The sequence below is a fragment of the Passer domesticus genome, chromosome 16, assembly GCF_036417665.1.
Source record: "Passer domesticus isolate bPasDom1 chromosome 16, bPasDom1.hap1, whole genome shotgun sequence".
NCBI lineage: Eukaryota > Metazoa > Chordata > Aves > Passeriformes > Passeridae > Passer > Passer domesticus.
The window spans coordinates 14,378,857-14,392,320 of record NC_087489.1 but is presented as its reverse complement, the minus strand read 5'-3'; the positions used below and the strand labels follow the sequence as shown (position 1 = coordinate 14,392,320).

The 13,464-nt window shown below is 51.2% G+C and overlaps 2 protein-coding genes and 1 long non-coding RNA gene across 3 annotated transcripts; 2 read left to right on the top strand and 1 right to left on the bottom strand.

The window, feature by feature from the left end:
• Window positions 1-163: 163 nt before the first annotated feature.
• Window positions 164-10,361, top strand: LOC135281924 (uncharacterized). The gene is made up of 2 exons (XR_010348329.1): window positions 164-2,426; window positions 6,392-10,361. It is a non-coding gene; the product is annotated as an uncharacterized LOC135281924 (long non-coding RNA).
• On the bottom strand, window positions 5,280-11,184 carry DPM1 (dolichyl-phosphate mannosyltransferase subunit 1, catalytic). The gene is made up of 9 exons (XM_064391263.1): window positions 11,027-11,184; window positions 10,384-10,483; window positions 9,666-9,699; window positions 9,259-9,335; window positions 9,120-9,145; window positions 8,720-8,815; window positions 8,162-8,230; window positions 7,764-7,878; window positions 5,280-5,659 (listed from the first exon to the last, which is right to left on the bottom strand). Exons 1-9 carry the CDS (start codon window positions 11,131-11,133, stop codon window positions 5,555-5,557), a joined length of 729 nt encoding a protein of 242 aa, XP_064247333.1. The 5' UTR covers window positions 11,134-11,184; the 3' UTR covers window positions 5,280-5,554.
• On the top strand, window positions 11,184-13,186 carry MOCS3 (molybdenum cofactor synthesis 3). The gene has a single exon (XM_064391262.1). It carries the CDS (start codon window positions 11,184-11,186, stop codon window positions 12,774-12,776), a length of 1,593 nt encoding a protein of 530 aa, XP_064247332.1. The 3' UTR covers window positions 12,777-13,186.
• Window positions 13,187-13,464: the final 278 nt, after the last annotated feature.

The window sequence follows — 13,464 nt, the reverse complement described above, 5'->3', positions numbered from 1 at the left end:
CGCCGCGCCCTGCGGCTGGGTCCGGCGCGGGGATCCCTCCGCCGCGCCCCCGGCCGGGACTACATCCCGTCCTGAGGGGCCGCCGCCGCCGGGGCGGGGGCGCGAGCGGGGCGGGGCACGTGACCGCGGGGGGCGCGCACGTGAGCGCGGGGCGGCCCCGGGAGCGCGCGCGGGGCCTCGCGCGGCGGCGGCGGCGCCTGAGGGCAGCGCCCGGGCCGCCCCCGCGGGTGTGCCCCGGGGCGAGCCCGCCCGCCGAGCTCTGCCCTGCTCTGCCCGCCCGGCCCGGCCCGAGCGCCCTTCCAGCCCGCCTCGGGCCCGCCCGCGCCTGCCCTGTCCATCCGAGGCGGGTCGCGAGGATGCGCCAGGGCCCGGAGCATCTCCCTGCCCGGGAAGGGCTGAGGGAGCTGGGGCTGCTCAGGCTGGAGAGGAGCCCGGCTGAGAGGGCCCTCAGCCCTGGCTGTGCCTGTGTGCAGGGGCCAGAGCAGGCCCGGCTCTGCCCCAGGCCCAGCCATGCCCCAGAGCCCCGGGCACGGCCTGAGCCCCGCAATTCCCCTCACAGGAGGCAGAGCTGCTGCCCTGGGCAGTGCCAGCCCTGAGCAGAGCCCAGCCAGGCTCTGGGGTGTCATTCCAGAGCAGCCTGGACTCGGTCCTGTGCCGTGTGCCCGGGTGGCCCTGCTGGGGCAGGGGGTGGCCCAGCTGAGCCATCGGGTCCCTCCCTGCCCCGCTGGCTCCGGGGTTGTGCCCGTGGCAGCCTGGCCGGGCCCAGGGCCAGGGAGGGCAGGAGGCGTCGTGCGAGGCCATGGCCGCGTGGCAGCCGCGCTGGGACAGCCTTTGCCATGGGCTGGGACAGTGGCACTGCTCAGGGAGTTCTGTGAGGCCACACAGCAGCTGTGTGATTTACAACTGCCACGTTCTGAAATCCAAATCCAACACAGAACCACAGAATGTGCTGAGCTGGAAGGCGCCCACCAGGAACATCGAGCCCAACTGCTGGCCCTGTACAGGAATCCATCCCTCCTGTGCCTGCACATTTTGGGTGAACACCCTGAGGACAAGCCAGCTCCCAAAGGCAGGGCTGTGATCTTCCTGTGAGCCCTGTGCGCGGGTGCTCACACACACCCCTGCAGAGCCACTGCACATCCCATTTTGCAGCAGGACCATTGGATCAGGACAAGACCCCACATGCCATTCTTCCTGGTGGATCATGACACTGCTCAAGATCTCTTCAACAAGCAAGGATGAGTTCTAAAAAGCCGTCTAGGAGTGAAAGGGATGGATGGCTTTTGTTACTGCAGAAAGACACGAGCACTTGGAGGAGGAAGTAAAGTGTAATTCCCTCCATCCTCAGTGTTCACACCCTTTCTGGTTCAGTGACACACTGGAGTTCACCTCACAATGCTAGAAAGGAAACTGGATTCCTTGCCTCAAGTATAGAAGCAGAGAAAAGTTGTCACCAATTCTTTAGATTTCTGTAACCTAAGGATCTCCTGCATTTTGAGGTGACTGGTGTCCTGACAATCTGTACATGCTGTTTATCACAATTCACTGAAGTCGTGTTCATGAAGAATTTAGTGACATTTTCTTGTGTCTCTGAGGCTGCCTTGGGACTTTCTGGCTCAGTGGGACATAGAAATCCCCTGCTTGTCACTGCAAGTCACACCTGGGTTTCACTGGGTGCTCCCAGGGCACCTTCACATCAGTGGTCATAAGAGTCAGGAAGCCACAAAATCTTTTTACATGGAAAAGTAAATTTAAAAACCAGGAAATACACAAAACTTCAAACCCAAAGCTGGTGCTTTGGTGTTAAAGAGCCCCTAGAACTGAGGTACTGTGAGAGTTCCCTGAGACACGTGTGGAATCTGTCTCAAGGAAGGAAAGCAAAGAGAGCTGCTTTGGTTTTCCTATAACAACATAATTTTGCCTTCCAAGAGTAGATGTTTTTTTCTCTGATGGCACAATTATTGAAGCATGTTGGGAAACATTTCAAAGCGTTGCTAAGCCAGGACCATATTCACAAACTCTCAATTAACTTGAGCCAGTCTGCTCCTGCCTAAAATACACAGCCCCAAACCTGAGCACCTTCCTATTTCAACACTGTTTCATTTGTGCCTTGCCACTGACCACTTTTTAGCCATCACTTAATCCAAAATACAGCAACCCACAATACAACCAGCCACAGACCTGCTCTAGGGGCTGGATTTGGGCGAGCAGAAGTGCCTGAAGGTTGGAGGAGCTGGGTGTAGTGGGACATGATAATGCAGCTGGAGAGAGCAATGATATCTGAGAGCTGTTTAAGGGAGTGAACACAACACAAGGATCTGTGCAAGGGACACAACAGCTCAAACACAGAGACTTGGAATCCAGACAGAGAACTGAACAGGCTGCTGGGCATCATTCCCTGTCCTGAATGCTGGGAGCAAGTGAAGGTATCTGAGTAAATTTGTATCTTGCTGTATATTCTTATCGGAAGGCAAGGGAAGAGAAGGTTGGGATGGAGATAGAGGTGGATAGAGAGTCCCCCCAGAGCAGCAATATCGAGGAGTTTCCAGCTGGGAACTCTCCCAGCCATGATGTTGGTACTCAGTCCATGATTACAGTATGGAAAACCATTTGAGAAGAGTTTAAAAACTGGAATTTGGCATGGGAGGGGATGAAATTGGACCCAGATAGAAAGGAGAGTGTCAGGAGGCAGAAACACTCAGTGCACAAGAGGGGTGGTGCAGGCAGAGGATTTTGGAATAGTGTGTGAAAAGTTTGTGTGAAAAGATTGACCGTAAAGCTAAAATTCAAGCAGTGGGGAAGAAGGAGAAAAGGAGTCTTGACATCATTCTTCTCCTGTGTGTACAGAGTGAACAAAATGAAACAGGAGTTGCTATGCTAATAGTCTTAATCTACTTTTTGTATTGCTGAAGTGGGTATTGTTTCTCACAATACAGCCACCGGAAAAATCAGTGAAATCACTGCATTGTAAGAGAGGAAACACTTCACACCAGAGGGAAGACAATTAGCACGCCCAAGCTGAATAGGTTTAATTGCACACGGGTTGTGCTGCTGCTTCAGGTCAAAAGTGTGCCCAGATTCACCAGATTCATCCCAGTACTAGTTCAGGAGCAGTGTCTGCTTGGGTTTTATTCAAATACAAAATAATTAAGACAACTATTGATGGTTTTACGCACAGCATAATTAATTATATAATAAATACAAGTTAATCAGCATTAGGACCAGTGGTCTCACAATGATCTTTAAGACCCCTAAGCCACCCAGCTCCTGTGCTGCTCAGACACCTGCCAGCACTGCTGCCAGTTTCTGTTGAACAGTCAGTGCCCCACCTTGCAGGGACAACTTCCCATTTTGTGCTCTCTGCTTTGTTCAAATCCCTCTCAATGGCTCAGTTTTCAGATCTAGTTTTGGATTAAAAGGTGCAATTCGTTTTTCTCTCTCTGGTTCCAGTATATTTCCCCCTGAACAGTTACAACCAGTCTGTAAGAAAGTTTTTAATTGCCACAATGCCTGGAGAGAGAGGGTAAAATGTGGCAGGCACAGAGGAGATGATGCTCAGTGTTGCTGTGCTTGGCACTAGTGACTCTCTTTGCCCATGTCTCCTGCAGCATGGCACAGGGGAGCTACTAAACACGTTTTAAACCAAGGAAGAGTTTGAGAAGCAGTGCTGTCCCCTGCACAGCCCCTGCTCCTGCTGATCCTGGTATCAGCATTTGCCTCAGCTCTGGAATGCCAGCCCCTGAATCTGTCACTGAAGTCATCCCTGCACTGAACTCAGCAGGCAAGCTGTCACTGAATTCATTTCTGCCAAGATTTCAGTCCAGGCTGTACTTGGGATCCTGACAGACCCTCAAATAAATATTATTGATTAGTCATCTTTATTTCTTACTGTTGATATGCAGAAGGTTGTGGAGCCTTGCAGTTGGGTTTCTACACAGTCCACTGGAAAATCTATTTGATGATAGTGTTTACACTGGCAGTGAGGTTCATCTTCATTGCAGGCTGAGGTTAAAGCCTCAGATTTTGTCAAAAACCCAAAGCAAAAGTGAAGCTGAACCCCTGAAGCTCAGAGCAGACAAATCCCCACCAAAGAGAGCAGCTAGGGATCTGGGACTGACTGAACTCATATCCCAGAACACAACTAAGCCAGGCTGTGGGGTCTGAGTGGCTGTCCCAGCTTCAGCACCCTCCTGGCTCAGAGGGGTGAGCTGCTGGGCCCTGTGCCTGACCCCCTAAATCTGCTGAGGGACAGGGATGTCACCGTGCCACCCGTGAGTTACCTTCTCCCCCTGCACTCAGCGTGCTCCAGCCCTGCTCTGAACTGATGGAGCCAGGAAGCAATTAGCATCCTGCTCCTGCCAGATGATTGAGTGCTTGCAGACACAGATTCCTGAGAAAGTATAATAGAGAAAGTGCATTAGCAGAGTATTTGTGCCTTCCTGGGAAATGAATATGGATGTAATTAAGAAAAGCTGATTTATGTGGAACTGTAAAGCCAAGGACATAAAATGAAAAATTCTCAGTAAATGTCAAGTCAGTGTTTTGTGGTGGCCAAAACAAGGAGAGTATTGCAATGGTATTAAGGAACTGGGAATTAAAATGCCACTATATAAATCCCTAGTACATGAATATTTAAGACATTATATGGAGTTGCAAGCACCTGATCCTCAGAGATTCTAGAAGTGCTGTTCTACCATAGTCTGTTACTAACATTTTGAGAACAGCAAGATCACAACTTTTTTTTTGCTAGGAAAAGCCAAATGGTTTCATGGTGTGTGTGGTGAAATGTGTTTGCAGATCCCACTAAGGCAGGAAAGCCTGAGTGGATGAGCTCTTGTTCCCCTAAACCTGCTGGGGTCCCACTGCACAGACTCTAAACAGGTTTAGTTTCTAAAGAAGGGAAGGAAAGGGACTCAGCTGCTTCTGCACAAACACACAGAACACAAAATTATTCCACACAGATGGTTCCCCTTCCTATCCAAAGAATATTCCTTCTTCTCACTCTAGGCACAAAACACTGAACTCTTAACCTGCTCTGGAACAGTTTCACAGTTCTCTTACACTGCCCCAGCCATGAGCAGTTCTTTGGAGCTGCTTCATGACAGGGTGTGCATGTCTGAGGGAAAGAAAGGACACTAATTAGTATCTGGTTAAATGAATATCTACAAACCACAGGACAAAGACAGGACACATTCCAGGGTTTTTTTGCCCTTGCTCATCTTTATTTCAAAATTATCCTTAGCTTCTGCTGATAATGATTCATTTCCAAATGCAAAAGATCATTTAGCTTTGTGTTCTTTATTAAGACAATTATTCTTACAAAAATAGAAAAGCATTAGCCTTTATTAATTTTTAGTTTAACATCCAGTCCATTTGTGTCGGAAGGAGCATTCTGGGCTGCAGAATGTTTGATTTACTGGTGATGGTGTTTAATTGTTAGGTCATAGCAGGTCTTCTGGCCACCACACAAATGATCAAGCTTTGCCATTATATGTTTAAATCTACACAGACATCAGAAAATGTTTGTCTAGCAAAGTTACTTTAGGATGAACTCTCAGGTTGTAGCAAACAAGGTCAAGAGCCCCTTTAGGAAGGAGACAATTTCGTTGCCTCCCAGTTTGGATTCTCCATAGACACGGTCCACAAACGAGATGGGAACCTGTTGAAACAAGCAAAATTGGTTTTGAGGTTCTAAACCGAAACCAGCAGAAATTCTGGAAACAAAAGAAGGGCCTTTGAGCTGGAGCTTGTTCAGGCATGGGAGCAGGCAGGCAGCAGGCTGGCTCCTTTGTGGCAGTGCTCAGCAGGGCCTTTAGTGGTGCCCCACAGCTGGGGAGTGTGGAATTTCTTGGTTTATCACCTTTCAAGCTGATCCAAAGCCATTACTCATGGCTGGATGATCCACCCAGGCAGAGCGAGCTAAAGCTCACAAAGCCTGCAGCATTTCCTTGTCAGCCAAACTCAGAGCTTTGAGTCAGTGCCTCAGGAAGCACAAATCTGCTCCCAGCACAGAAGAGCTCAACCTCACCCTGGCTGGGAGAGGACTCCAGAACATGACAGTGCCTATTGTACAAGACGTGTTTTTATCACTCTTTGGCCATCTTGTGGATTATTTGCAGCATTTACAGGCATTTAACACATTAATTTTGGTCTCCTTCACCAAGTGACACTGTCCAGATGAACTCACTGCTCATGAGATGTTGGGAACATTCTGCTTTCACTCCTCTGAGCACACACAAGGGACAGGTGACAGACATTCTGCCAACCCTGTGTTAGAATATCCAACCATTTCCATAATGTTTGTCTGCAAAATTGAAATACTTCAGGAACTAAAATAAAGAACTGCAATTGCAATAGGCACTAAAAAATTGGCTTGGTGTTTTGCTGGCAGTGTCAATGAGAAATCATCTGGCAAGAGGAACAAGTGAATCCCCAGCCCCCTGCTCGTGTGCCAGAGGGTCTCTCACAATTCCAGCAGGTCAGGCCAAGACAGGGAAGAGCCAAGGACAAGATGGGAAGAAGATGCCCAGAAAGGCAGGCAGAGAGACTCAGCAATGACTCTGCTGCCTTAGCAGAGTCACCTTGATGATCCCAGTGACAGTCCTGGCAACCCCACACAGCTGATCTGCAGGAAATGGGCAAAGTCACGGAGTATGTGGCAGGGCAGGATGGCACAAGTGGCACTTCCTGACCAGGATGAAGAATAGTTAATATCTCATCTGATGAGGGGACTCCAGTGTTACCCTTCAGCACAGAAATTGAGCACTGAGCTGTTTCTGGGCTTCTGCCTTCCTTGCACAAGAGGTTCCCTCACTGGTCTCACAGGCTCTGTTCCCCGTGCTGGAGGACACTGCACACCTGGTGAAGCACAGCAGAACAGCAGAGGTGTGAGTGCAACTCTTCAGGTACAGCTTGTCTGAGTTCTCATCAGCCATTTATTCCTTTTCAACTGGCACAGCTCAGTCTCAATTCTCAACTTTGCTGAAGAAATATTTTTCCCTGGGATGCTGTTCCACAAGCAAAAAAGGTGGGAGAAAAGAGCTGCTGTGTTGGGAGGAAATGCTCTACCCTGTGTTGATGGAGAAATGCCACACATGAAGTTTAGAGAGAGAAGTACAAGTACCACAATTCTCTGACAATTCATAGCCCTGGAAACAAGGATGAAGAACTGGCTCTGAGATTCTCCTGCAGAGAGATTCCCAGTGAAGCATCTTTAAAGATGCAGCAAGAGCAATTCAGTGAAATAAAAAAGGCAGCAGACTGCTGGAGATAGAGAATCTAACAATTGCATGGAGTTTTTTCATTGACTGTAGACAGCACATTCAAGGAGGTTAGAAGCAGAAAGTGTGAGAGCTGAAAAGTTGGAAAATAACAAGGCAATAGTTGACAGAGAACAAATCTGAAATAGAATCAGGCTGCTGGAAAAATGAAATCATTTGTAAAGACTTGAGTAGAGGTGTCTGTACAATAGGAAGTAGGGAAGAAAAGGCCCAGAGCAGCTTTGTGGTGTATTCTGACTTCTTTCCCTCCTTTGAAGAACCTTGTAAAATTGTGTGCTGCTGAAGGAATGGCAACAGGAAGAGGGGAATAAATAACTGCACTTCAGGTCTGGCATTCACCTGACACAGCTGGAAAAACAGAACTCTACACATGTAATTTCTTGGTATGAATTTAAAATCTTGGCTGCGTTTTGGAGTGACCCAGAATCAGCAGTGTGTGTCCCTGGGGGAAGCAGAGTGCAGGCAGCCCAGCCTGGCCCGTACCTCTCCAAGGGTGAATCCCAGCTGCCGAGCCCGCACGATCATCTCCATCTGGAACACGTATCCCTTGGAAACACACTTCTCCATCAGCTGCTGCAAGACTTCTTTCCTGTACAACCTGTAAACAGTTCCACAGGAAATAAAGCCTGAAGCCCAGTTTCTGGAATTGAGAAATCAGACAGTGTAGGAATCTGAACTGCAATCACTCGGCTCATTACTATTTATAAACCCCTAACGAGGTCGTGGGAGCAGCAGTTCTTGCAATCTAATCCACTGCTTCTTCCACCCTTTCCAAACAGATTTCCCAGTCCACAGTAAAGAACATCTGTTCTTACTGCAGTTCCTTGTCCAGCAGTTTCTTAATTTCCAATAAACTTTAGGAATTGCAAACCAGACCTTACCTGAAACTCCCTGTTAGATCTGATGCCCCTGGTCTCAGCAAGACCTGAGTCAGAAAATTGGCTCCACGACTGTGAAAGAAAACATCTATGTCAGAGTTGTTTAGCACAAACGATGGGCACTTACTCCAGCCATGGAAAACCAGGAACAATCCAACTCCAGCTCCAGATCCGACTGCAACAGAGCTTGTGCTCCAGATTCTTTGCAGGATAAATAAATCAACATGAACATCTGCCTGTTCTCTGGGAGGGACAGGAGCATTCCAGGTGTCCTCACACCTGCAGTCTCAGCTTGTTCCCTGCATGGTGGACCTGGATGTCTGTCCCAGCCTGAGGCCACTTCCAGCCCATTTTCCCAGCCCACCCAGATCATTCCAGTCCTTCTTGGTGGATTTGAACCAAAGGCCTGGCCAGTGCTGGGTGCTTCTGCCACTCAGTGGGACTCTGCAGTGTCACAGGCACAGCAGTTCTGGGGCTAAGAGTTCAGCTGCAGGGATGGAGTACTTGGAATTATTATGTACAAGTAACAGATTTCTGTGTGAAGAGCTGAAAAGTACTAACCTGATCAGCTTTCTTTTCAAATCCCAGCCATACACTCCTCCGTTTCCTTTATATCTTGTTCCAGATACAATATCAAAATTGCCTTCTTTCTGCTTTCTGTAGACAATTGGTTTTATCAGAAAAACTGGAGGAATGTTTCAAACTCCAAATTTCAAAGTAAGAACAATCACTCTTTCAGTACCAAATCTGTATTTTACAAACTTGTGAACAAATAAGAAGAGAGGAAAGCAATAGTTAGGGTGGCTATGAGCATTATTCAAACATCTGATAATTGTTCTCTTATAAAGAGCTACTTCAGGGAATCTGATCATTATCTTTTACCCACTATGGCATAGAATTCCATAGGCTGCCTCATAAATAATTTATAAAGATCAACTTTCATACTATAATCAGCACCTACCTGATAAACTCTGGAATAAATTTTGGCTGAAATGAAAGAAAGACAGATCAGAAAACAGGGCAGGGGTAAAATAACAGCAACCAGTGAGAAGTGAATTTTAGAGCAGGCTGTAGCCAGAGCAGATGAAACGCAGCCTTACGTGGTGGGAGAGGTCAGCATCCATAATAACGATGAAATCCCCCGTGGCATACTTCATTCCATGGATGTAAGCAGTGCCTGGTGGCAACAGAAATAACTGATCTCACTCTTTCAGCACAGAAACGCACAGAGAAACTTCACTTGAGGACGGGCCACACCTTGAAATGTCATTTACACAGCTCCACCTGCACTCAGGAGCCACATCTGGGCTGGGAAACGGTTCAGAAACACACTGGGATTTTCATGTGCATTTCTAAAGCTTGTTTGTTTGCAAACAACCTGATGAAAATGTGTTTCTGCTTTTGGGCTTTACTGTGATTTTCTCTGGACCTTTATATGCTGGGTCAATCAAAGTATACAGCAGATTCTTTTATTTGCTCTTACTAATCAGAGTTAATAAGGACTTACCCAGGCCCAGCTTCCTTGCTCTGGGTCTCAGAAGCTACAGGAGATATAAAAAACACATAAATTACTTGACATACCATTTTAAAAAATACTCTAAAACTTCCTATATATTTTTTCTTTAAAACAATCTTCATATATGCAACTTAGTCCAGAAATACATTAAAAAACTTGGCATTTATGCAGTAACAGATTGGAAAAGTATCTGACTGCCACCAAGTAAATGACAGCATCTTGTATAAACCGAGGATTATGCAGTAATAAATTACATAGATAAAAAAATAAATAAAAAACTTCTGTTCTTGAGGAATGCAACGAGACAGATTAAAAATAAATCATAAGCTCAGCCCAGCTTTCATCTTTCCAATTTCCTTACTCCTGCAGTCAATTAAAATGGAATTAGTTCTTATCCAAACCCCATCTTTCCCTCAGACCTGCACCAAGTGCAGCAAGACTCAGCAGTCATTGCTCAGGAGCACACAGCAACGCACCAAGGACTGAGAACGCTTTAAAACAACCCATGATCTTGCATTTTGGTCAGAATGCAGCATTATGGACTGTCCTGAGCTTACACTCGGCTAAAGTGGTGTACAATGTACAACAACTTGTTTAAGGATGTGAAGAAAGGGCAGAATCCAGGGAATCCATCCCAGCTCTCAAGGACTTACAGTACTTTCCAATAAAAAAAAAAAATAAAAAAAATATTACTGAACACACAACTCACTATTTTATCTGATCCATATATTTTTTCCAGTTGCTGAGCAACCTCCTGTGTCCCATCCGGGCTTCCATCATCGATGATGATAATTTCAAAGTCGATCCCACTGAAACGAGAATGATTTTCCATTGAGCAGGCGGGGCTGCCCGGGGCGTCTGGGGTGCCCATCCCTGGAGGTGTCCCGGGAGGGGCCGGAGCTGTCCCGGTTAGTGTCCCGGGAGGGGCCGGAGCTGTCCCGGTTAGTGTCCCGGGACGGGCCGGAGGTGTCCCGGGAGGGGCCGGAGCTGTCCCGGTTAGTGTCCCGGGACGGGCCGGAGGTGTCCCGGGAGGGGCCGGAGCTGTCCCGGTTAGTGTCCCGGGAGGGGCCGGAGCTGTCCCGGTTAGTGTCCCGGGACGGGCCGGAGGTGGCACCCAGCGCTCGGTGCAGGGGACAGGGTGGGGATGGAGCTGGGCTGGATGTCCTGGCAGCGATTCCCACCCAAGTGACTCGCTGCGGGTAGGCACACCGGTGTGGCACGGATGGTGCCCCCCGCACCGTGCCGCTCCATGGCCGGTTATTCCCACAGCCACAGCCGCCACCCCGCACCGGGAGCTGCCTCCCGCTCCCAGCCCCGGCCCCCGCGGCTCCGCGCCGGCTGCGCCCCGGTACCTGTCGCCGAGGGTGCGCGCCAGCAGCCACACGACGAGGGGCAGGTTGTCGCGCTCGTTGTAGGTGGGCAGCAGCACGGAGACGCGGCCGGGGCCCCGCGCCGCCATGGCGGCAGTGACGCGGCGCCGCGCCGGAAGCGGCGGGGCGGGCGGCGGCCATGGCGGGCGCGGCGGCGGCGCGGCTGCGGGCCGAGATCCGCCGGCGGGAGCGCGAGCTGCGCGGGCTGCGCGAGCGGCTGGCGGCCGAGCTGGCGCGGGGCGACGCGGCCGAGCAGGAGGAGGACGGCGAGCGGGAGCGCGACGAGGGAGCCGGCGCGGTGCGGCAGCCCGCCGCGGCCGAGCCGGCGCGGGGCGGCGCGGGGGATGCCGAGGATGAGGACGGAGCCCGCGCGCTGCGGGAGCGGCTGGCGGCCGAGCCGGCGCGGGGGGACTCGGGGGATGCCGACGAGGAGGACGAGGACGACGACGAGGAGGAGGAGGAGGGAGCCCTGGGCTTCCCCGCGGAGCTGCCGCCGCTGCCGGCGCGCTCGGCGCTGAGCGCGGCCGAGATCCTGCGGTACAGCCGGCAGCTGGTGCTGCCCGAGCTGGGCGTGCGGGGGCAGCTGCGCCTGGCGCGGAGCTCCGTGCTCGTGGTGGGCTGCGGCGGGCTGGGCTGCCCGCTGGCGCAGTACCTGGCGGCGGCCGGCGTGGGCCGCCTGGGGCTGGTGGATCACGACGTGGTGGAGACGAGCAACCTGCAGCGGCAGGTGCTGCACGGCGAGGCGCGGCGCGGGCGGCCCAAGGCGCGCTCGGCGGCCGCGGCGCTGCGGCGGCTGAACTCGGCCGTGCAGTACGTGCCGTACCGCGGCGCGCTGCGGCCGCGCTCCGCGCTGCGCCTCGTGCGCCAGTACGACATCGTGGCCGACTGCTCCGACAACGTCCCCACCCGCTACCTGGTCAGCGATGCCTGCGTGCTGGCCGGCAAGCCGCTGGTGTCCGGCAGCGCCCTGCGCCTCGAGGGGCAGCTGGTGGTGTACAACCACGGCGGCGGGCCCTGCTACCGCTGCCTGTTCCCGCGGCCGCCGCCGCCCGACGCCGTCACCAACTGCGCGGACGGCGGCGTGCTCGGCGTGGTCACCGGCGTCATCGGCTGCCTGCAGGCACTCGAGGTGCTGAAGATCGCCTCGGGCATGGGCTCCTCCTTCAACCGCTACATGCTGATGTTCGACGCCCTGGAGGGCAGGTTCCGCAACATCAAGCTGCGGCCGCGGAAGGCGGACTGCGCCGCGTGCGGGGACAGCCCCAGCGTCACCTGCCTGCAGGACTACGAGGCGTTCTGCGGCTCCTCGGCCACCGACAAGTGCCGGGCCGTGCGGCTGCTGCCCGCCGCGGACAGGATCTCGGTGCAGCAGTACAAGGAGCTGCTGGAGGCGCGGTTGCCGCACGTGCTGCTGGACGTGCGGCCGCCCGCCGAGGCGGAGATCTGCCGCCTGCAGCACGCCCTGCACGTCCCGCTCCGCCGGCTGCAGGACGGGGACCCCGAGTCCCTGCGGCGCCTGCAGGACAGGATCTGCGAGGAAAAGCAGAGGACTGATGGCCAAACCCCTGTCCCTGTGTATGTCGTTTGCAAGTTGGGAAATGATTCCCAGAAGGCTGTAAAAATTCTGCAGGAGCTGCCTGCCGAAGAGTTGGGTCCTGTGGTAGCTAAGGATATTAAAGGGGGGCTCATGGCTTGGGCCACGAAAATTGACTCAACGTTTCCTCAGTACTAGAATTTTAAATTGTGAAAAAACCACATATTTTCAAAGTTCTGTAGGTTTCCATCTCCTCTATGTAATGGCTATATCACGTGGGAAAACCAGACAGAAATACCATATTGCTTTTTTATGTTGCCTTTTTTTCCTAAGAAAAATCCTTATTTTTGTAGCTAGCTGATTATTTTTATAAAAATGTAAATCTGTTCATGAAAGTGGAAAGAAATGTGTTCCTTGGTTATGATTTAATAGTAAAAACTTGGCATAACTACTGACCTGTGCACGTGGTGATTGAGAATATCCTAATTAGCAATTGTAACCTGGAAAACAACAAATCACAGGAATCGTGTTATTACTCAGTCTCTGAACTGCTTAACAAATTGAAACAGTGCATGAAATGAATAAAAAATAATTACTGTTCATCCCCAGCTGGTCTGTAGCACTATTAATCTGTCACAGGGAATTGCCAGGACGGCTCTAATGAGACCACGGTGGTCAGCACCTTTCCGTTCTGTGTGGAGCCGCGTGTTTTTATGGACTGGAACAGCACCAGGGTGTTAAGAACCTCCAGAGCCATCCATCCTCCTTTGCTGGATGGCAACGCAGTGGATTCCCCAGCTTGAATAGAGAAACTGAGGTTAACTGTTAATAAGACTCAAGTTTGACCCCTGAAAGTTGGTAAAACAGGCAGAAAATGCTTTTATCA

What these genes read in the sequence shown, in the direction of transcription:
- DPM1 (XM_064391263.1), bottom strand. Translation starts at nt 11,133, where the DNA reads ATGGCGGCGCGGGGCCCCGGCCGCGTCTCCGTGCTGCTGCCCACCTAC. An exon ending in TATATGGATCAGATAAAATA is followed by an intron (nt 9,700 to 10,383) that starts GTGAGTTGTGTG and finishes TATCTCCTGTAG; the next exon opens with CTTCTGAGACCCAGAGCAAG. An exon ending in TGGGATTCACCCTTGGAGAG is followed by an intron (nt 5,660 to 7,763) that starts GTACGGGCCAGG and finishes TTGTTTCAACAG; the next exon opens with GTTCCCATCTCGTTTGTGGA.
- MOCS3 (XM_064391262.1), top strand. Translation starts at nt 11,184, where the DNA reads ATGGCGGGCGCGGCGGCGGCGCGGCTGCGGGCCGAGATCCGCCGGCGG.